Genomic DNA, 21395 nt, shown 5'->3' with positions numbered 1-21395 from the left:
TCCGCCTCTTAGGCTGGTCACTGGGGTGCTTTGCCACGGGCTGCACCTCTTGTGGGTCCATGGGGGCTCCTGTTGTGTCCATCGCTGGGCCTCCAGAAGCACCTCAGCAGCAATGCCTTCTGCATTAAGAAGGCTTCCCCTCTGGATCAGCAGGCACTGCGTCCGGTGTTCGGGCCCCCCATTGGACCGCTCTGCGATCCTCCCCCTCCCCTTCAGGCCCGCCAGGCGGCGGGCGCGCATCGGCGCCTGTCCTCAACAACCGGAAGTCGACCGGCATCCGACTTCCAGTTTCGGCGCTAGGCCCCGCCCCCTCCGCCGCGTCACTTCCGCCGCGCGCGGGGACGCGCGGCAAGGGGCTAGCACCGCGCCGCCGGCTCGGAACCGTCGCTCCCTTGTGGGACACCGCCGGCGGCGCCTGCCCGAACGGACCGCTCCGGGGAAGGAGACACAGGGGGACCCCACTTATCACCGGTCCCATGGAGAAGGCATCCGCCGGACCCTGTCTCCGCCTGCTCTTACCACTGCCGTGGAAATCCTACCCGGACCCACCGTGGCGCATCCAGGGCTCCCAGCGAGACCGAGGTAGGAGAACCCCCCGCTACCTGAGCCGGTCCGCTGGCCTGGGTCTTCAGTTATCCATGACGGACGATCTGTAGGGAGTTCTGTCCTTGTTAGGAACAGGAAACCAACTGATGCGTGGGAGAGGTGCCACCCTTTTTGTATCTGTAGGTTTCCTGTTCCTAAAGGGCGGATCCCCTCTCTCAGGTGGTGCTGTCATGGACGACCGAATAAATTGTTTTTCTGCTAGGGATAAAATCCTTCTTGCGGAAGACATTAAGGTGACTGACCGAGTTCCACCTTGTCTGTTCAGATATGCGACTACTGTGGTGTTGTCCGAAAGGATTCTCACGTTTTCCCCTTGTAACTGCGGAAGAAAATGACAAAAAGCATGATAGACTGCTTTTAGTTCCTTTAAATTTGACGAATCCTGATCTTCGCCTATATTCCATAGGCCTTGGGCAAAACTATTTCCCATATGGGCTCCCCATCCTGTGGGGCTAGCGTCCGTGATAATTATGCGGGAGGGTGTTATAACCCAAGGTACTCCTCCCGCCAAGTTATCATCCCTTAGCCACCTGGGATAGCGTAATTTTCTTTGTCAGATTACCCCGATCCCGGGATTCCTCTAAGAGAATTTGGTGTTGTAGTTCCCTCGTGTGGAACTGGGCCCAGCGAACTGCGGGGATGCAGGCAGTAAGGGATCCCAGGAGGGACATTGCTTTCCTTAAAGATATGTGTGGCCGATCTATTGCTATCCTCACTTTCTTTTTAATTGCTGAAATTTTTACCTGAGACAGTAGACATTTTTGGTGTATGGAGTCTAGCTCGAGACCTACTGAGGGGGAGAGGTGGACCGCCCTCTTATCTCTGTAGGTTTCCTGTTCCTATGGGCGGATCCCTCTCTCCAAGTGGGTGCTGTCGTGGCGAAGAGTAAAACACAAAATGACAAATTTGCAAAAATACTCTGCAGTAAAAAAATGACAGTAATCGGCAAGTGCTGGATAACAAATACAGGGTCTGTATCCTGTTCATTTAGACACTGTTCACATGTTCAGGTTTTAAATACATTAGATAGGGACTGCTCTGTGAAGGGTTACCGTGACGTGGTGGAGCAGCTTGCTATACAGTTTTTGCAAAAAATGTATCGACTAAATACCCTGTATTTGTTATCCAGCACTTGCTGATTACTGTCATTTTTTACTGCAGAGTATTTTTGCAAATTTGTCATTGTGTTTTCTTGTTGTGTTTCAGCCAGCGGGTGGCGTGAACACTGTCTGACCGACTTGTTCAAACTTGTGGATGTCACATATGTTTTTAATCCGTTTTTTCCTTGCTCAGCATGGGAGGCTGTGCAGGCAGCTTCTCAGTCAAAGTTGTACTAAGGAGGAAGGAAATGCAAATTGCTGTGCCCTTTCCCAACTGATTAACTGCCTAGTAAAAGTTTGACTGATACAAAGAACTTGGTATCCCATGCACTGTGTGCAGCAGCCCTCAGGTGGGAAGCCTGGAGGCAGCGGCAGGGAGTGTGATGCACCACACACCGGGACATCTATTGTCCCTAAAGTGCCAATGCGCAATCGGACAGTATCTTGGTCACAACTCCTGCTCTCAGACACTTTAGGGCCCCATCATACATAGCGACGCACCAGCGATCCCAACAACGATATGACCTTGTCAGGATCGCTGGTGAGCTGCCAAACAGGCAGCTTCACCAGCGATCAGCACCAGTGACACGGGGGTAACAAGCGACACACGTCGCTTAGTTACCAGCGCGCTGGTGCAGGGAGCTGGTAACCAAGGTACACATTGGGTTTCTAAGCGGCGCACAGCACTTAGAAACCCGATGTGTACCTTGGTTGCCAGCTCCCTGCACTGGTAACTAAGGTACACATCGGGTGTCTAAGCGCTGCGCGCCACTTAGAAGCCCTCTGTTTACCTTAGTTACCAGCTCCTGATCGCTGGTCTCCCGCCTGTCACACGCAGCGATGCGTGCTGGCCAGCAGGAGACCAGCGATCAAAAAATGTCCTGGCCATTCCAGGACGATCAGGGATAACCTGCGGGGCGGGGCAGCGGTCGCTGGTGTCACACAGCAATCTCGCTGGTGAGATCGCTGTTGCGTCAGAAAACTTGTGACTCGGCAGCGATCTTGCTAGCGAGATCGCTGTGTGTGATGGGGGCTTATTTGGCTCTGTGGGCAGGCGGAGTTTAAAAAGACAGCAGTCGTTCAAAACGTGTTCGGTTTCACCTACTTGCACCTCTTATCCCCAATCATGCCTAGGCCTATTTTATTGTTGCCATATCTACTTTATTCATGAAATAAAAGATTTGATTTTATGGATTGAAGCTGGACTCTTTCTTCACAAGCTCTTCAAATAGGACTTTGCATCCGCAATCTATTCTACGGGTTATCAGCGTACTCAGGAGAAATTTTACATCAAATTGGATGGTCCATTTTCTCCTGTTACCCTTTTTGAAAGTAAAAAAAAACTGGGGCAAAGCCAACATTTTTGTGGGAAGCTTTTTCCATTTTCACAGCTTCATGTTACAAAATGCAGTGAAACACCTGTGAATTCAAGGTGCTCACCACACCTCTAGATAAGTTCCTTGAGGGGTGTAGTTTCCAAAATGGGGTCACTTGTGGGAGTTTCCACTGTTTAGGCACATGAAGGGCTCTGCAAACATGACATGGCATCTACTATCCCAGCCAATTTTGAACTTCAGTAGCCAAGTGGTGCCTTTCCTTTTCGAAACCTACTGTGCGCCCAAATAGCAGTTCTCTACCACATATGAGGTATTGGCATACTCGGGAGAAATTGGACAACAAATATGGTCCATTTCTCCTGTTCCCCTTGTGAAAATGCAAAGTTTGGGGCTAAACCAACAACATTTTTGTGGTAAAAAGTAAAATTAACTTTTCACTTCCACATTGCTTTAATTCCAGTGCCACACCTTAGGCTTAAACTTATTGAATGTGGTTTTGAGCACTTTGAGTGGTGCAGTTTTTAGAATGATGGCACTTTATTTTCTGTCATATAGGCCCCTTGTCACTTCAAATCTGAGATTGTCCCCCACTCAAAAAAAAAAAAAAAAATTGGTTTTGTAAATTGTATTAGATTGAGAAATTGCTGATCAACTTTTAACCCTCAACTTTCAAAAAAAAATAATGTTGCGTAAAGTAGATATGTGGGAAGTGTTAAACTATTGTGATACAACTAACTGATTTAAGGGCATAAAAAAACTAAGTTTGAAAATTTTTCAATATTAACAAAAACGCAAAAAATATCGTCCTGAATTTACCATTAACACAAAGTACTATGTGTCATGAAAAAACACAAACACTGCGCTACATTGAAGTGTCCCAGAGTTGTTACCAAATAAAGTGACAATGAAGTGTAGAATGTGACTACAGCTCTGGAAGTGAAAGGAGTGTAAGATGTGACTGCAGCACTGGTGGTTAATGGAATGAATGGAATGTAAAAGGAGCCGCCACCTCCCAAAATCTCCATCTGCGGCAGTCATTTTCCCAAAGCCCACCTCTGGCATGTCATTAGGATAATACACTATGCTCAACTGTGACGATACCTTCTGAGATCCCAGTAAACCTGCCTCCTTTGACCCCGCTGATCCGTAGCTGCCCTCCAACGTAAGTGACTTAGTGCGTCTTATATTCACTCTTTACAATTTGTTAAAAAAAATATATATATTTTTCATCCGCAAAATACAGTATCTCTAGGTAGGCTATGGTCACCAATCTCATCCCTGGGGGTTCAACCATGTGGAAAAAGCACAGATGCCTGGTCATGAGCATATATCTCATGTATTTTTGTAAATAAAGTTAACAGTGGGAATCTCAAATTGCACTAGGGCGGACAACAACTCATCATCCACACAACTGCCATCTGTACAGAGGGGAATAAATGATGATGTAGAAAAATATCAAAGTCCTGAACCTCTCATAAGATGATCATGAGGTCAGGATGCTTACTGTGGCGCAAGTTCTGTCTGTTTTGTCTGCAAGATCTCTATTAAGCTGAGAATCGAGCAGCTTCCAGATGTTTTCCCAGGCAGGGAAGAAGGAAAGCCTCCCCCTACCAGAGAAAGAGGTGAGGTGCACGATTTCTTAGCATCCTGGTAGGAGGTTCCAAACAAAGCCCCTATCTTTTTTATCCGGTCTTCCAATCTCTCTCTGGTGGCTGCATTTTATTAATGCTTTTGCTATGGCCACATCAAGCAGGAGCCTTCATCTGGTATAAGGCTCCTAAACTTACTGTGGCCGTAACAAAAGCATCTAAAAAACCTGCCCTCCCCTTTGATATGGGTATGCTTAGAGATTCCTTGGACAAAAAGCAGACTTTTTTTCTCAGGGGTACATGGGAGACGTCAGCCGGAGCCCTGAAACCAGCAGGGGCAGCAACATGTACTGTTAGATCTTTAACGATCTGGTTAGATTGCCTAGAAGCTCAGGTGAAGTACAAATTGGCAAGGGCCAATATTTTGGGCACTATCCCACTGATGCAGGGAGGAGCAGCATTTCTATCAGATGCTTCGACTAGCGGCAACATCAGCAGAACTTTCAAACGCAGCTCGTAGGGCTTTATGATGGAAGTGCTGGCCAGGAAATATTCAGGCCAGAGCAAGGTTATGTGCTGTTCCATTTCAAAGAATATCTGTTTGGCCCAGCCTTGGATAAGTTTCTGGAGAAAGCTGTGGATGTTAAAGGATTCCCTAATCTATCCATCCTAGCCTACAAGCTTTCCTTTAAGAGATTTCCAGGCATCACAGAGTTCCGGGTCACATGCCTCCCAGTGCATCATCCGAGTGCACCTCCCGGCACGTGCAGATTGAGCCACGCGGAGGCTGGTAGTCACCACCAGCATGATGCAGCTTGCCTATGCCCGCACAGGAAAGTTCCCCCCCCCCCCAGACTTACAGTGGCACTTCCAGGGACCCTGCAGCTGAGGCAAAGCAGAGAAGTGATAGCTGCCTGAGATGGCTGGAAAGAGATCCAGGAAACAAGTCTTCATTCTTCAGGTACGCCGACCCTGCTATCAGATTCCCCATCAAGGACAGGAAACCAACTGATGGAAGGGACTGGTACTGTGCATTTTATCCTGTAGTTTCTGATCCTTGAAATGCGTATCCCCTCTCTTGTGAAGCCATGGGTGATTGAGAAAATTTAATTACCCACTCCTGATCAAGACGATATGAGAAACTTTATGGAATTACCTCACCTTCACAACGCTTTATCAGCTCTCAAAGGGAAGGGTAGTTTAACAAGCAGCAGCTCTTTCCATAGTGGACTATGGTGAACTTTGAGTTAAGTATCTTTCACCGATCTGGGGCTGCCCTTTTTACGAAAAATAACTACTTGTTAGTCCCATAGACTTTGAATGGAGAGGCAGCATGCTTGCACTGCCATCACTTCATACAAACGGCTGTAACAAGACCCTCATTCTTATTAACACTTGGATTTTCAGCAGTAGGATTCCTTGATGAAGCCACTAGTGCTGTGCATGATTTATATATTTGTGGGTAAAGCTGGACAAGCTTGAAGTTCATTGGTGGTTTCTGATTTATTCCATGGAACAAAATATAGATACGGCTCATTACATAAAAAGGTATAATAAGGAGTTGCAAGGACATAGGAAACAAAAGGCATACATGAGGATAAATTTAAGATCTATATTTTATTTCAAAGGTTAAGGTATATTTAAAATTATTTACAATCATTGACAATATTTTAATTAAAAGCTTATTTTGAAAAGGGCAAGAAAAAAAATTGAATTTTTTTTGTTTTAAACTCAATGCACACAGGAAAAAGGTTAAAATGATGGGACATCAACAGACCAAAGAGAAGATGGAATAAAAAAACAAGAACAAACCATACATAAGATAGCACGAAAAAACAAATCTGTGACGACAGACAGAACCCTGGAGGAACCATGACTACAACTAGTTCTGTGTAGAATCAGGATGAACCTTCTTTAATGTGACTCCTGAAACACACATTACAATAGTCCAGATGCTACAATACTAGTAAACATGAATGCCAAGTTTGAAGTCATCCACTCCATTTCTTCTTGTCTGTGTATAATCTGTAAATCCCATCAAAGATATGGGGGGGGGCGTGGCGGGGGGACAAAAAAAAAAAAAAAATACTTTCCAATGATGAATATCTGTGGTTAAAAAAAAAAAAAAACACAACTAACAAAAGAAAAAAGTGGGCCGACATGTCCATGTGAATGCAGCCCAAATAAAAGAAACAACATTTATACCTTTTATCAGGAGGTACTCTAATTTCTCAGTTTACCCATGATGTCCACCACACTGTAGAAGAACCATTTACGCACAACCTACATTGTCGTGACCTTGTCAAATCTCCTGAATCAAGTTACTGTACAGCAAACTGCGCAATCCCATCACGGATGATGAATAAAAAGTTCATTCAGAACTATTCAGACTACAAGATATTGTGAAATAAATAAATAAGGTGCGGGGAATGGGTATCTACAACTGTTTGCATTCGGGAATGACTGGTTATCGAGTTTGTCCAAGAAAAATCGTATAAATGGTTTAGCATTAGATCTCGGATGTAACAATCAAAATCTTTCGACACAGGTATGATTTGGGATGCTGAATGTAAATGCAGTGCAGCAAACACTCCAGACAGCGGTGGCATTTCACAGCATGTCAGGCATCATCTGCAAACCCATGATCGTCTTGTATAATAAGGAAAGTCTCTAGAATAAATGGGGAAATGCTCCAATGAACAGACATTTGTAGAAGTAATATACAGTAGAATTACTGCTGGTTATTTATCAAGCTCATCTCATGATGGCAATTAAGGGACTGGAGAAAAGCCAAATGTATAAGGCACAAAATAAAAATAAAGCTTTTCTTTTTAGATTTTTATTAATCTCATTCATGATCTAATTTGGAGAGACGCGCTTAGGAGGTTCTTTATACTGTCAAGCCTCAATCTGCCAGTTCACGTAGATAAACTGGTATCCTCTGGTCTTTGCATTTAACAATTAGCAAAGCCAAAGAATTGTATACCCTCATTTGTGAAAATAGTATCAAAAGTTAAAATATATCAGATGCATGAATGTATAATAGATTGTTGGTCATCCATTGCCAATTGGATCATAATACATAAAAGCAGCCACATGATATGATAAGAAAAGTATGCCATGTGAATGACAAATTGTCTGATGCAGATGTACCTGGTTCATGATTCTCCTCCAATCTTGGCAAAATTGCAACCCTCCCCCACAAAAAAAAAACAAAACAACCCTGTTTTTCTGAACAGCACATCCTTTGACACAAACTACTACTAAATAAAAGTCCATATGCATCACAATGACTGATCATGGATATCCTACTGGCCTGGACAGTTTCTTGACTGGTACGAAACATAATTTGAGAGGATTACATTTGGAACAGTACTACACCAGCTGCATCTCTTAAAAACAATTCTAAAAGATAGTGTCTATTTGATTTACGTAAACTGGCTCATGCAGATCTCCAACAGTAACTCTAGACAGTCCTCCTTTGGCAGACTTTGGGTAAATTAACTCCAGACGTCCTGGGAGTAACGGCCCTTGGTCATTAGTTTTTTGATGTAGTCCACTGCCTGGCTGTGATCCATCTTTCCATACTCTTCGACAATGTCATAGAAAGTGTTCTGCACATCACGAGCCATATTGCGGGCATCACTGAAAGGCGTAAATAAAGGCAATGATTACGCGTACTTATCATGGGATATTAAAAAGGGAGTGTGTCAGAAGATTACCTATTATTCTATTTGTTAAATCAAAAATGTGTTATATTTTTTGTTAAATTCGATAAGTAATATTTTTCATTTTTCTACATTAAAAACAAATCATTTAACTTTGACATGGACCACCAAGCCTAATTTTAGATTTGTCCTTCATATTCTATACAGAAGACTATTAGTCTCTTTATTATTACACACAGGATTACAATAAGAGTTAATACCATCTATACCAAAGACAATAAGACAAAGCTCATCCTCTCTCCCTTTACAATGTCCTTTACCCTAATAGGAGCACTCATTACATACTTCAGTAAAGCCAAGTAGTATCTGAGTCAGCCTCACATCCCGTTGCGAGGATGAGCAGCAACGAACAACCCCTTCCATTGTTCAAGTGGACCTAAACTAAAATGGGAAAAAAACTCTTCTGGATCTCCAGTAAACAAACCTGTGAATTGTGCATTACCCCACTACTTCCCCTCCTGTCTCCTACTTTTAGCTAATCTACCAAGTATTAGGAAAAAGGGAGCAGATGGAAGGGAGTAGCAAATGATAACTGGATAAAATTACACAAGTTTTGTTTTTAAGCAGCAGTCACATAGTGTTTTGCTGCCCCTTTGGACTTTGTTTGACCTTCCCTCCCTCTTTACATAGTGTACTAGATTATTGGTAGCTCAGTGGTTAGCAGTGTTGCTTTGCAGCACTGGGGGCCTGGGTTCAATTCGCACCAAGGACAACATCTGCATGGAGTTTGTATGTGCTCCCGGTTGTGACATGATAGGGCGTTGTAGGGCATCGTGGCAGCGACATACGCAGACATTCTATATAAAAGAAAGCGTGGGGCTTTATTTCCAAACAAAAAAGTAACAAATCGTTAACAAAAACCAACATAGACTTGTCAACGGTATGGTGTGTTAGTTAGCGCCTAGCCGGACTTAAGGCCCCGTCACACACAGCGCGATCGCTGATTTTGTGACGGCACAGCGATCTCACCAGCGATATCACTGTGTGTGACATGTATCAGCGACCGCCCCCCCTGCTGGGTATCGCTGATCGCGCTGGAACGTCCTGGGCCGTTTTTTGATCATTGGTCTCCCGCTGGCCAGCGAGCATCGCTGCGTGTGGCAGCGGGAGAGCAACGATCAGCGACGCTGGGAGCTGGTTTCCAATGTAAACAGCAGGTATCTAAGAGCCGCAAGGCTTTTAGTTACCCGCTGGTTTCCAAGGTAAACAGGGGGTAACTAAGAGCCGCAAGGCTCTTAGTTACCAGCTGGTTTCCAAGGTAAACGGGGTAACTAAGAGCCGCAAGGCTTTTAGTTACCCGCTGGTTTCCAAGGTAAACAGGGGGTATCTAAGAGCCGCAAGGCTTTTAGTTACCCGCTGGTTTCCAAGGTAAACAGGGGGTAACTAAGAGCCGCAAGGCTCTTAGTTACCCGCTGGTTTCCAAGGTAAACAGCGGGTAACTAAGAGCCGTGCAGCTCTTAAGATACCCGCTGTTTACATTGGATACCAGCTTGCTCGCTGGTCCTGATCACTGGTGGGTCTGTCTATGCGACAGCTCACCAGCGATCAGCTAACTATGTCCCAGCGATCCCATCCACGTTGGATCGTTGGTGGGATCACTGGGACATTGATGCATGTAACGGGGCCGTTACACTACCAGGTATGTACGCGGGTTTGGCTTTCCAGCCACTCAGCATTTAGCTCATTAATCCACTGTGCATATCCTCCTCAGAAACATATCATTCCGGTGGCTGTGACACTCTGAGGCTTTTATTTTTCAGCCTTTTATGTGTCAGTAATAAGACAACCTCTCTCAGTTGAGATGGCTAAGCCTCCAGCAAAACCCATACTGAAGCGGGAGTGGGAGTGTTGAGTCCCACCACTAAATCCTCCTAATCACTCCAATAAAACCCGGTCCAGAAATATTCTAAATAGAACGAATCAGCACCTAAGGTGCTGCACCAACCAGTACGACCATACTTAACTTTCTGGGAGAGATATACACTCCGACCAGTATCTTTCCCAGTCGCATTCACTGTGTGTGTGTGTGGGCCTCCCATACTCCAAAGACATACTGATCGGGGCTAACAATCTAAGTTCCCTAAGGGGGCAGCAATTATTATGTCTGTAAAGCGCTGTGTAATTAATGGCGCCATTTAAGTAAGCATAATAAATAGGGTCTGACCAACACAAAAAAATAAATAAAAAGGTCAAATACAGTGCAGTTTTATATTTGGGACAATTGCCCCATTGAAGTCATGCTGCAGTGTATATAGATGACATGTAACATCTCTGGCTCAGAAGGTTTTTTCAGTGGGAAGCCAACACGTACTAGAATTACCTTCTTCAGGACTGGTAAGAAAGCCAAGCTATAGAGAAGGGAGCTACAGATACCCAGACTTCCATTTTGACACTTACCCGCACACATAGATATGAGCATTTTCCTCACTAATCAGCTTCCACACATTTTCCTTGTTTTTCTTTAGAAGATGCTGGACATAAACCTGTAAGAAGAAATACAGATATAAAACTATAGACAGCTAGCCCCTTCACCAAATCATGACCTACTAATGTAATACAATTAGCACATTGCTATAATTTTTCTAAGGACCCCATTTTGAAAAATAATACAGAATATTAAATCTTCGAATTAGAAATTCTGCACTGCTCTTATTCAGAACAACATTACAGGACTATTCGCAAATTAAAATGTAGCAAATGATTTATAGGGCTCGGAAAGGTTATTTATTCCAGAGATAAAACACTTTCACGTGAAAAATGCCATTAAATAGTCAATGGTAAAATCTAAACGCTGCACATCTAGATACTGAAAATGGTTTCCTACAATAATGCAAAATGTGAATGGGGCTGAGAAGTCTGGTAATCTAGCATGCCGCCTGATCCATGTGGACAAGTATAACAGTATTAGGCATCATTCAGATGTACGTATTGTTTTTTCACGATACTACACGCACCCATTATAATCTATGGTGCTATTCACGTCCGTTTTTTTTGTTTTGTTTTTTCACAGAACGTATGCCTGTGCAAAACTCATGAAGACATGTTTTTCTCTGGTATCACAGAAGAAAAGGGCCTATACAAGTCTATGGGTCCGGTAAAAACAGGTACAGCACATGGATGGCAACAGTGTACAGTCAGTGAGCTTTGTCATTTACTTATTTATCCATGACAAACACTGATGGTAAAAACAGACACTGATCCAAAATACTGATGACACCAGTACCATTTTACACCCGGACGTGTGAACGAGGCTTTATTCATTTAAGATTGACATGGGGAAAAGTTCGGCCTGTGGACCACATCCAGCACTTTGGCAGTTCCTATCTGGACCAGGACTGTAAACATGAAAAAAAAGTAGTGGCATATTCACACTAATTCTTGTGTTGTCATCTTCACGTTTTTTTTTATTATTATTATTATTATTATTATTATATAAGAGAACCCAATTCTTGAGAGTGACTGGTCCGAGACTCGCATCAAAAGTAACATATATTGGCATTTTATCAGCACCAGAACATTCCTATGGTCTGTGTGGAAAATCATGCATGTATTTGGTCCATTGATTGTTCTGGGTCAACAACCGGTGCAAATACTGCCCAATTCCCAGTCAGTGGGTACTCCGCATATTATGGAAATAGGCCAGTGTGGAATATTTTAACGACCCATGATAGTCAGAAATAAATTAACTTACAGGACTGGGAGAAGGACAACACATTCTCAAAATCCAAGTAACGCTTCAGATCATTACCTTTTCTTTCTGATCCCGGGAGAAGGCAACATTCAGCTGGGTGAGGACATCATCCTTCTTAAATTTAGCAAGTTCTTCCTTGTACAGATAATCTTCGTTTTGATACCGGCAGCCATAATACAAGACAGTTTCTCCAACCTCCTTACCTGCAAAACATAGTAAAAGGTCATATACTCCCCACTAGATCACAGCATTGTCAGCACAGTGATATTAGGGTGAATTCACACGCAGTTTTCTGTAAATGGGCCATTAATCTAAAATGTTTAAAAATGCAGGGCTTGTCAAAATCTGTGCGATTGCCACAGAAACAACCACATTCAGATGTAACCAATGTTCAGTCAAGAAGTTCTGAAACAAATCTGAGGCATGTGAATACATCCTGAAGAAAAGATCATGACAGGCTTGCCAGTAGACATACATTCTTCCCATTACGTAACTAAACAGGACTACTTTGCGTGAAGAAAACAGTATGACCCCATTTTACTTTTTAAATCCCCCCACCTGATTTCAGTTTGAGAATTTTAAGAACAGACCCTTTTGACCCAGAAACCACCATGGTTACTTACCGGTAGCCATGACAGCACATTTCAGAGAGGGATCTGCCCCGCCAGGACAGGAACCTACTGAAATATAAGGGGCAGCACCTCTCCCCCGCTTCAGTTGGTTACAGGGCATAAGAGGACTTCCGGGTTAGTTACAGATTTATCCAACACCACATCACACAGGTCGCCACGGCTCTGGTGGAATGAGCCTTGATGCCGTCAGGAATCGGAACACCACTAGCTGAGTAGGCTATATTAAGGGCCTCCCTAATCCATCTGGCAATAGTCCCCTTTGACACTCCATAACCCTTTCTGGCACCCTGAAAGGCTACGAATAGGGACTGGGACCTCCTCCACTGGCTAGTCACAGATATATTTTCTAGCAGGGCTCTCCTAACATCCAAATTGTGGAATTTTTCCTCCCCTGGATTTTTTGGATTTTTGCAAAAAGAGGGAAGGACAATTTCCTGACTTCGATGGAAATCTGATACTACCTTAGGCAGATATGCAGGGTCTGTGTTTAATACAACCCTATCCTGAAATACTTGTGTATAAGGTGGATTTACTGAGAGCCTGCAAGTCCCTTAGTCTCTACAGGCCGACATAAGGGCAACTAATATAATCGTTTTAGGGCAAGATTCTTTATGGGTAGTTGTTGAATAGGCTCATATGGTTCTTTTGTAAGGGCCTCTAACACCAGGTTTAGATCCCATGAAGCTATTCTTGGTAATGGGATAGGTCTGGACCTATGGCAGGATTTAGTAAATCTAGCTACCCATCTGTTTGCTGCCAAATTGCAGTTATATAGCGCGCCCAGTGTGGATACTTGAACTTTAAGAGTATTTACCACTAACCCCAGCTGTAATCCTGATTGTAAAAATTAAAAGATGGCACTAATCGGGGGCTCTTGATCTAATGGCTTACCTAAGAACTGCAGGAATTTATTCCATGTTCTGCCATAGATATTAGTCGTTACCGGTTTCCTACTTTTCAGCAGGGTGGCCACTAACCCCAGAGAGAACCCTCTATCCATTAGAAGTGACCTTTCAAATTCTACGCCATCAGATGGAATCCCTTGACCCGAGCGTGGAATATTGGACCCCGAGTTAGCAGGCCTGGGATCTCCGGCAGAATCCATGGATCTGAGAGGGACATCATCCGCAGCAGAGAACCAGGGTCTTTTTGGCCAGAACGTGGCTATTAGGATCACCCTGGCTTGATCTTTCCTGATTTTTATCACTACTGTTGGGATCAGAATCAATGGGGGGGGAGGAACGCACAGGCTAGCCTGAAATCCCACGGAATCTGCAATGAGTCCACCGCCCACAGCTTTTCACTTGGTTTTAATGAACAGAATCTCTCCACTTGCCTGTTGTTTTTGTTGGTGAAGAGGTCCATCACCGGTTTCCCCCATAGCTGCATTATCTTTTGAAAAACAGACCAATTTAGAGCCCATTCCCCTTGCTTTAGTATATTGCAGCTCAGGAAATATGCTTCTATATTCTCTACCCCCTTTATATGCAATGCCGTCAGAGAGAGTAGGTGCTGTTCTGCTCTGTGAAAAATGTTGCTGGCTGCCTTCATTAGGAAGTGTGATCTTGTACTCCCCCGGTGATTGATTTATGCCACCGTTACTGTGTTGTCCGACATGATACGACGGACAGTGCGGCCACTGAGGAGGGGAATAAAGTCTCTTAGGGCTTTGCTCACTGCCCACAGTTCTCTCAAGTTGGAAGATGCGCCCTGTTCTTGAGGCCCCCAGGACCACATGACCCCTTAGGTGCAACCCCCACCCTGAGGAGCTCGCATCTGTTAGAATTATGTCTGTCACTGGTTTGTCCCATAGCATCCCTGATGTCAAGTTTGTCCTGTCTAACCACCAGTTGAGAAAGTTCCTGACCACTAAGGAAAGCTCCAGTCTTCCTTCTAAACGCCCTTTCAGCGATCTTTGTGCTGATAGAATTTCCCCTTGAAGCTGTCGGGTGTGGAATAGTGCCCACCTGACCGCCGGGAGACAGGACGTCAGAGTACCTAGCAAGGACATTGTGTTTCTCAGGGTCATGTGGGGTTGGTCTAGGGCAGACAAGGTCACATTCCTCACCTTTTCCCTCTTGGCCTCTGGTAGTAGACAGGCTTGTTGCTCAGAATCCAGGATAAACCCTAGAAAAACCTGGGGGGTTTTTTTAGGGGCTGTAACGTTTACCATCCACCCCAGTTTCTGTAGGGGTTCGGTTACTCGTCTCAACTGTACAGTGGTCTTCTGAGCTGCCCACTATTAGGAAATTGTCCAAATAGGGTATTATGATCGTGTCGTGAATTCGGAGGAAGGCTGTCATTTCCGCTACGACTCTTGGGGCTATGGATATGCCGAATGGAAGGGCTCTGTACTGAAAATGCCTGAGAATGCCCTGGATATAGAGAGCCACACTTAAGTATCTTTGATAACCTGGGTGGATGAGGATGTGACAGTATGCATCTTTTAAATCGACTACGGCCATAAAACAATCGTGATGGAGCAGCTTTATGGCTGTAGCTACCGACGCCATCTTGAAGGTCTGATTTTTTTATCTACTGATTGAGGCCTCTGAGGTTTATAATTGTTCTGAATGACTGGTCCGTTTCTTTTTTATCAGGAAGAGGGGCGAGTAGAACCCAGTTTTCTCCTGTTCGCTCGGGACTTCGGAAAGAACCTGCTTGTCTAGCAGACTCAGGATTTCTGATTCCAAGGCCAACTGTTCTTCTATCCCCTTCCTGATAGGGGTAATGCCAAATGATGCTCTAGGTTGATGTGAAAAAGGGATCTTGAGGCCTTCCCTTATGATGTTTAGGATCCATGCATTGGAAGAGATGTTTTTCCAGGCCTGGGAAAAGAACGCCAATCTCCCCCCTACCGGAATAATGGCGTCATTGTGGGGATTTCTTGGAAGTGGCTCCACCGAACATAAATCCGGACTCCTTTTTCCTTCCCATCTCCTACCATCCCCCAGGGGACGGCCCCTGTTGAATTTTCCTCTCCGAAAGGGCGGCCTCCTCTGATCCCATGGAAACCTGGGGAAGCCTGTCACTTGCCTTCTCTAGGATGTCATCTAGGTTTTTTCCAAATAAAAACAGACCATCACATGGGAGAGAGCACAGCTTAGCTTTAGACTGCAGATCCCTTGGACAGCCCTTAAGCTACAACGCCCGCCTCGTGGCGTTAGATAATCCTGCCGCCCTAGCTGTCAACCTCATGGAGTCAGCAGAGGTGTCTGCTAAAAATGCTGCCACCCCATGCAGAAGATACATATCTGCCAGTATTTTTTCTCTTGAGACTTCTGAAGCCAGTCCCTTTTCCAATTGCTGCAGCCAAATCATTAGGGAACGTGCCGTGCAGGTGCCGGCTATTGCAGGTTTCAATCCTCCTGCTGCTGCTTCCCATGCATGTCTTAAATAGGAATCCGCCTTTTTATCTAGCAGGTCCCTAAGTACCCCTGAGTCTTCCAAGGGCAGAGACGATATTTTTGGATGACCTGGACACCGCCGCGTCAATCTTTGGGACTTTGTCCCATATTTCTGTGTCCTTATGCTCAAAGGGGTACCTCCTCTTAGAGGAGGGGGGGGGTGGGGGGGGGGGAGAGCTTCTGACCTTCTCAGGCTTCCTCCATTCTCTCTCAATGAGTGCCTGGACCTTTTCATTGCCTGGAAAGGTCAGTTTCTTCCTCTCTTGTAGTCCCCCGAACAAGACGTCCTTCAGGGACTTAGCCATTTTTTCCTCCTGTAGGCCCATTGTCACTCTGATGGCCTTGAGGAGATAATCCGTATCTTCTACTGGAAAACACAGTTTGCCACCCATGTCACTATCTGAGGAGGAGGAGGAAGAGGAGGTTGGGTGTTCGGCCTGAGATAAGGCTGAGGAAGAGTCTGAGATAGAGCTAGGGGGATTCTTCCTACTCTTTTTCCCTTTTTTAAGCAATGCTTTAAGCGAGCCTTCCATCTCAGACCTGATAACTGATCTAAGGTTGGTTGCGAAACTAGTCGCTTCCTCTGCCATGGTTCGCTGGATGCAGCTGGCGCAAAGGTCCTTCTGCCAGTCTCTTGCTAGGGGGCTTTTACATATGCAACAATCTTTATTCTTCTTACTCCCTGCTTTCTTAGGTTTTTCCTAAGGAATTTAAACATACAAAAGAAGGCACCTATTAAACAGCTTGCTAACATTCACGAAAATCACTCACCACCCGTAATCAAGGGTACCGGACTCGGAGGCTGTGGAGGAGCACGAGATCTGTGCTCTCTGGATCTCGAGAAGTCCCCCGACCTACGGCTGGGGCGAACTGCTGCTTGATCGGCTACCATGCTTGTGAGCAGAGGGTTGTGAAGGAGGCAGAGATGGTGGAGACAACGACCATTCCTGCTCTGACCCCATGGCTACCCGGCCATGCTGACCGCCCTCCTCGTTTAAATAGCCTCGGTCCCGGTGAGCGTTTTTCCCCTCCCCCCTGCGACCGCCAGTCGACCGCTGCAGTTTCCTGAGAAAAGGCGTCACTCCAGGCGCCATGTTGCAGTCGCCTTACTGATGTCAGCCGGCGAACTTCCAGGATGCCCTGCGCTGCTGACATCAGCGGCCGGAAGACGCCCCCGGCTCTCCCACGCTAGGTGTTCTGAGGGAGAGAGACCGCGGGCAAGTGCGAGGGGAGGGAGGCGCGGTGGAGCCTCCAGGAGCACCACCCGCACGAACCCGGAGACCTCAGGTACTGCGCTACCAGACGGGCCTGGGTTCTTTCACCTATGACAGGCACCGCCGCTGTCAGTGTGGGATTCCCTTCCAGGACAGGAACCCAACTGAAGCGGGGGAGAGGTGCCGCCCCTTATATTTCAGTAGGTTCCTGTCCTGGCGGGGCAGATCCCTCTCAGGTGTGCTCTCATGTGTGAAGGTTAAATGTTTTTTTTTTAGATTTCCTGTATGAACGTATATTCATATAGAAATCACCACATGATCACCAGAACTAAGTATACCAAAAATATCTATAATTCACAGGACGATAAGCGATCGTCTGTGCAAATGGTCACCTTTTTACCCTTTTGGTAGAAATAAAAACCTAAATTTGAGTGCAGATATACTCCAGGAATAGTAAAGGGGGAGAAAAACATGAAAAGAAAAGTTACTGCTTCACCCTCCCTTGGAGGCTGTATAATAAAGATAACAGTTGAAGGCTTTAGTTTTGCTTTCTGCACCTAGATTATTTTAAAGCTAGGGACCCTAATATAAACAAAAAATGAAGTTCTTGTTCTTGGGGTGTAAAGATAGGGATTGCGGATAGAGTACACCCCGTGGAGGAAGCGGACCCGCCAACACCTTTTTCAGCTGAACGTATGTCCTCATGAAAGTGAAGACAGGGGAGAGCACCAGGCAGTGGGTAAAACAGGAAAAGGGCCAGGATAGGACACATTATTACAGGATGGGGCCAAGACAGAGGACATTAGAAAATGAGGGCCAGGATAGGGGAAATTATTACAGGAAGGGGCTCCGATTGAGGACAACAGAGAGGAGGGTGCTGCAGAACAGATCAATCAAATGTATGCTTCACTTTCTGCAGAGACGAGTCATTGCTTAAAGAAGTCAGAGTGATTTAAAAATCATGGGCTTGGTACACTCACCTTGCTGTTTCAGCCATTCCCGCTCTTGAATGAATCCCACAAATGGAGCGATACCTGTGCCTGGTCCAATCATAATAATCGGTGTGCTGGGTTTGAATGGTAGTCGGAACTGAGATTTACGGACATACATGGGCACGGATGATTTGTGGCCATTGTCAGTTGGCGGCTTGTTTTTAAGCCAGTTTGTAGCAACCCCTTTGTTATGTCGTCCAGTCTTGGTCTCATATTCTACTACAACCGCACAGATGTGAATGGAGTTGGAATGGACCTACGTTACGGTGCACAACAGACATAAAGGAGAAAATGTTGATCCAGTCTTTCAAATAGCAATAATAATAATAATTACACAATAACACAATAGTATATACACAAAGTTGTAAAGATATCATCTAGGCGTCACAGGGAATGTTCCCTCAACAGTACATATGTCTGGGTAACTATGTGAAACATCTCTGCTTCAGTGAGTGTGTATATATCAGACTTCCCATGGAGCACACCTCCTCATATAGAGTTATTAGGTTTATTGAAGTGTTTGCTATATTAGACCCAGTAGTATAGCAGCACCTAGGAGGAAGATTTAGGGGTCCTTTTTCAGTTATTGGTCATTGTACTGAGGAACTATAGATAGGACATTTCATGCTTCTTTGTCATATTTATAAATGATATGGCGACTACTCCCTCATAGATGACCTTATTATTGTACCTGCATATTTATCCCTAAAAGGACCCATAATTCCCTGAAGATGGACTACTTTGAGAGGAGGAAACACTTTTTGCATAGCTGGAGAGCGTGATGCAAGATTGCTGAAGTTAAGGTGATGGTGGGGGGGGGGGGGGTGGTGGTAAGCTGGATGTAGTACTCAGGGGGGACTCTGGATGTTGCGCATGACCCTCTATCGGGGACGAATATGGCTCTCAAGGTAAGATTGAGACACTGATCCTCAGCCTCTCACATTTTTAACAATACACAACTCTATATTTAGTAGCAATTGTGCTTCGCGTTTCAGCTTTGTCCAACTCAAATGACTTGCCAAAGCTTTACATGGAGATCGTATCTAATGGAAAATGGTGTTCAAAGGTGAACATACAGCAGATCTTCAGACAGACAGGTTAATATAGGTTGGGAAGGTCACCACTCCCTAGTGTAGCTCATTGAACACTCACAAGTTCACATTATCAAGCTTTTTAATGTTCTACTGGTACTATAGGGCAGTAGGATAAGAATCTTTGTCTTAGTGAATAAAATGAGTACGGTTTGTGGATATTAAAATAGAAGACATAGATATAGACAAAAAGCCATCATTATGGACAGGCAACTCTGGTTAATTAGTATCTAGATAACTTACTTTTGAAGAGGAGGCAATAGAGTAGTAACGGGCCTGCAGACGTGGTAATAACTCACAAAGATGATCAAGAGGAGGACGCAGTGAAGGCATATCTTCGAGAATCGCCAAGATATTTCTCCTTGCTTCCAGAACCCAATTCAGGTACAAAGCCTGGACAAGATGGAATACTATGTATTAACATAATAATGCAAAGCTTTTTACCCCAAAGTTCCACATACCTTTTTGTATTTTAAGTACAGTTAGGTTAACATTAATTGACCATCTAAAAGATGACAGAATGTTGAGATATTGTTAAAAAGGTTGTCAGGGACATTTACACTGATTGCCATAAGCAATCAATATCTGATAAGTGTGGGTACGACATGCAGCTCCAAAACTAAAACACATCCGTCCGGCATTGGAAACCGCTTGATCAGTGAGGTTCCTGGATGTCGCACCCCACCAAACACTGATTACCTATCCTAATGATGGGCCAGCAATGTAGAAGTCCTGGACAACCCTTTTAATTTGTCGCCACAGTATGCTGGAGAACTCTTCAAATGGTTTACATTTGATGTATTGCGCCAATGCATCAAAGAGATATAATATATATTATTTAAAAAAAAAAAAATCTATATTACAAGTAGTCTTTACTAAAAGATTTTTTTTCCCCAATATCTACAACTCTTATGCCAACTTAGGCATCTACATGGTTACAGGCTGGAAACCAATCTTATGTAATGTAGTCTAAAATGTCCTCTTCCTCATGTTAGCCTACCAAATGTAGGTAGGTTACAGTAAGGAGTCAAGTGGAAGCAAGTATATCAAGCACTTACAGATTGTTTGTTGATTATCTCCCAAGAAACACACAAGTCTACATAAAGCTGCAGACACAAAAATGAAGACATTGTGAATCAAGACTGCAAAGTAAAGTGAAATACTCCTGCCTATGTACCTGTGAGTAGATCATTAGGCACAAAAACTGTTTTTTTTGTGTACAAGTACCCATATCACACCTGGTGATAGTGGCCATCAGACAAGCCATAAATGGCAAAATAGAATGATGGCATAACACAGCTTTCCTCATCAGGAAACACACATCAGAAAAGAAAAGGAGACACGACTAAGGGCACGTGCCCACGATCAGGAATAGCAGCGCTTTGGACGCAGCTCACCTGCGCTGAGTCCAAAACACTGCGTTCTACATTAGAGGTACAGTGGATGGGATTTATAGACATCCCATGCTCACTGTGCTTCTATTTACCGCTGCATGCTCACTTTACCTGCGGTTTTACCTGCGGATCCGCGCGGAAAAACCCGCAGGTGAATCCGCAGCGTGTGCACATAGCCTAAAAGGCTCAAAGTGCGGGAGTCGGCCGGGTTCAGAACGCTATTATCCGGCAGATTAACAGCATATCTGCAGGGTAATAGCGTTTTGTTTTTTTTTCTTCACGTGACTGGTTCCCATAACAGAAAAAAGAAACGCAGACTTCTACACTATCTTTCTCCATATATCTCTGTGCATGCCCTTAACCCATTCTGTACACTTATGCCTTAACCCTTTCCGAGTTACCCTAATCTTAGATCTGTAACCTTAAAAAGGGTATTCCCATCTCAAAGATCCTATCCCAATATGTAGCAGGTGTAATAATAATATTAGCAAATAACTCCAATTAGAAATGTGGTGTAGCACTTCATATTACTATGTTGCTTTACCACTGTGCAGGGCATTGCAGTAGCTTAGGTATCCATGTTCACGACCACACATAGTGATAGCTAGTTAGCG

At 44.6% G+C, this 21395-nt stretch overlaps 1 protein-coding gene across 3 annotated transcripts in view; it reads right to left on the bottom strand.

Moving 5' to 3' along the window:
• Nucleotides 1-6230: 6230 nt before the first annotated feature.
• The window catches only part of POR (cytochrome p450 oxidoreductase), a 77815-nt gene continuing 62650 nt past the window's right edge, over nt 6231-21395 (bottom strand). For all 3 annotated transcript variants that reach the window (XM_073573822.1, XM_073573826.1, XM_073573827.1), the window contains 5 exons: nt 19631-19780; nt 18285-18552; nt 12109-12254; nt 10758-10843; nt 6231-8277 (listed from right to left, as the gene is read on the bottom strand). In XM_073573822.1, coding sequence (XP_073429923.1) covers nt 8133-8277; nt 10758-10843; nt 12109-12254; nt 18285-18552; nt 19631-19780 — 795 coding nt within the window. In that variant the 3' untranslated portion in view covers nt 6231-8132. The remainder of the gene's footprint in view (nt 8278-10757; nt 10844-12108; nt 12255-18284; nt 18553-19630; nt 19781-21395) is intronic.

The sequence above is a fragment of the Dendrobates tinctorius genome, unplaced genomic scaffold (genome assembly GCF_039654945.1).
Source record: "Dendrobates tinctorius isolate UK_male_01 unplaced genomic scaffold, ASM3965494v1 ptg000007l, whole genome shotgun sequence".
NCBI lineage: Eukaryota > Metazoa > Chordata > Amphibia > Anura > Dendrobatidae > Dendrobates > Dendrobates tinctorius.
This window is presented reverse-complemented; position numbering and strand designations above follow the sequence as displayed.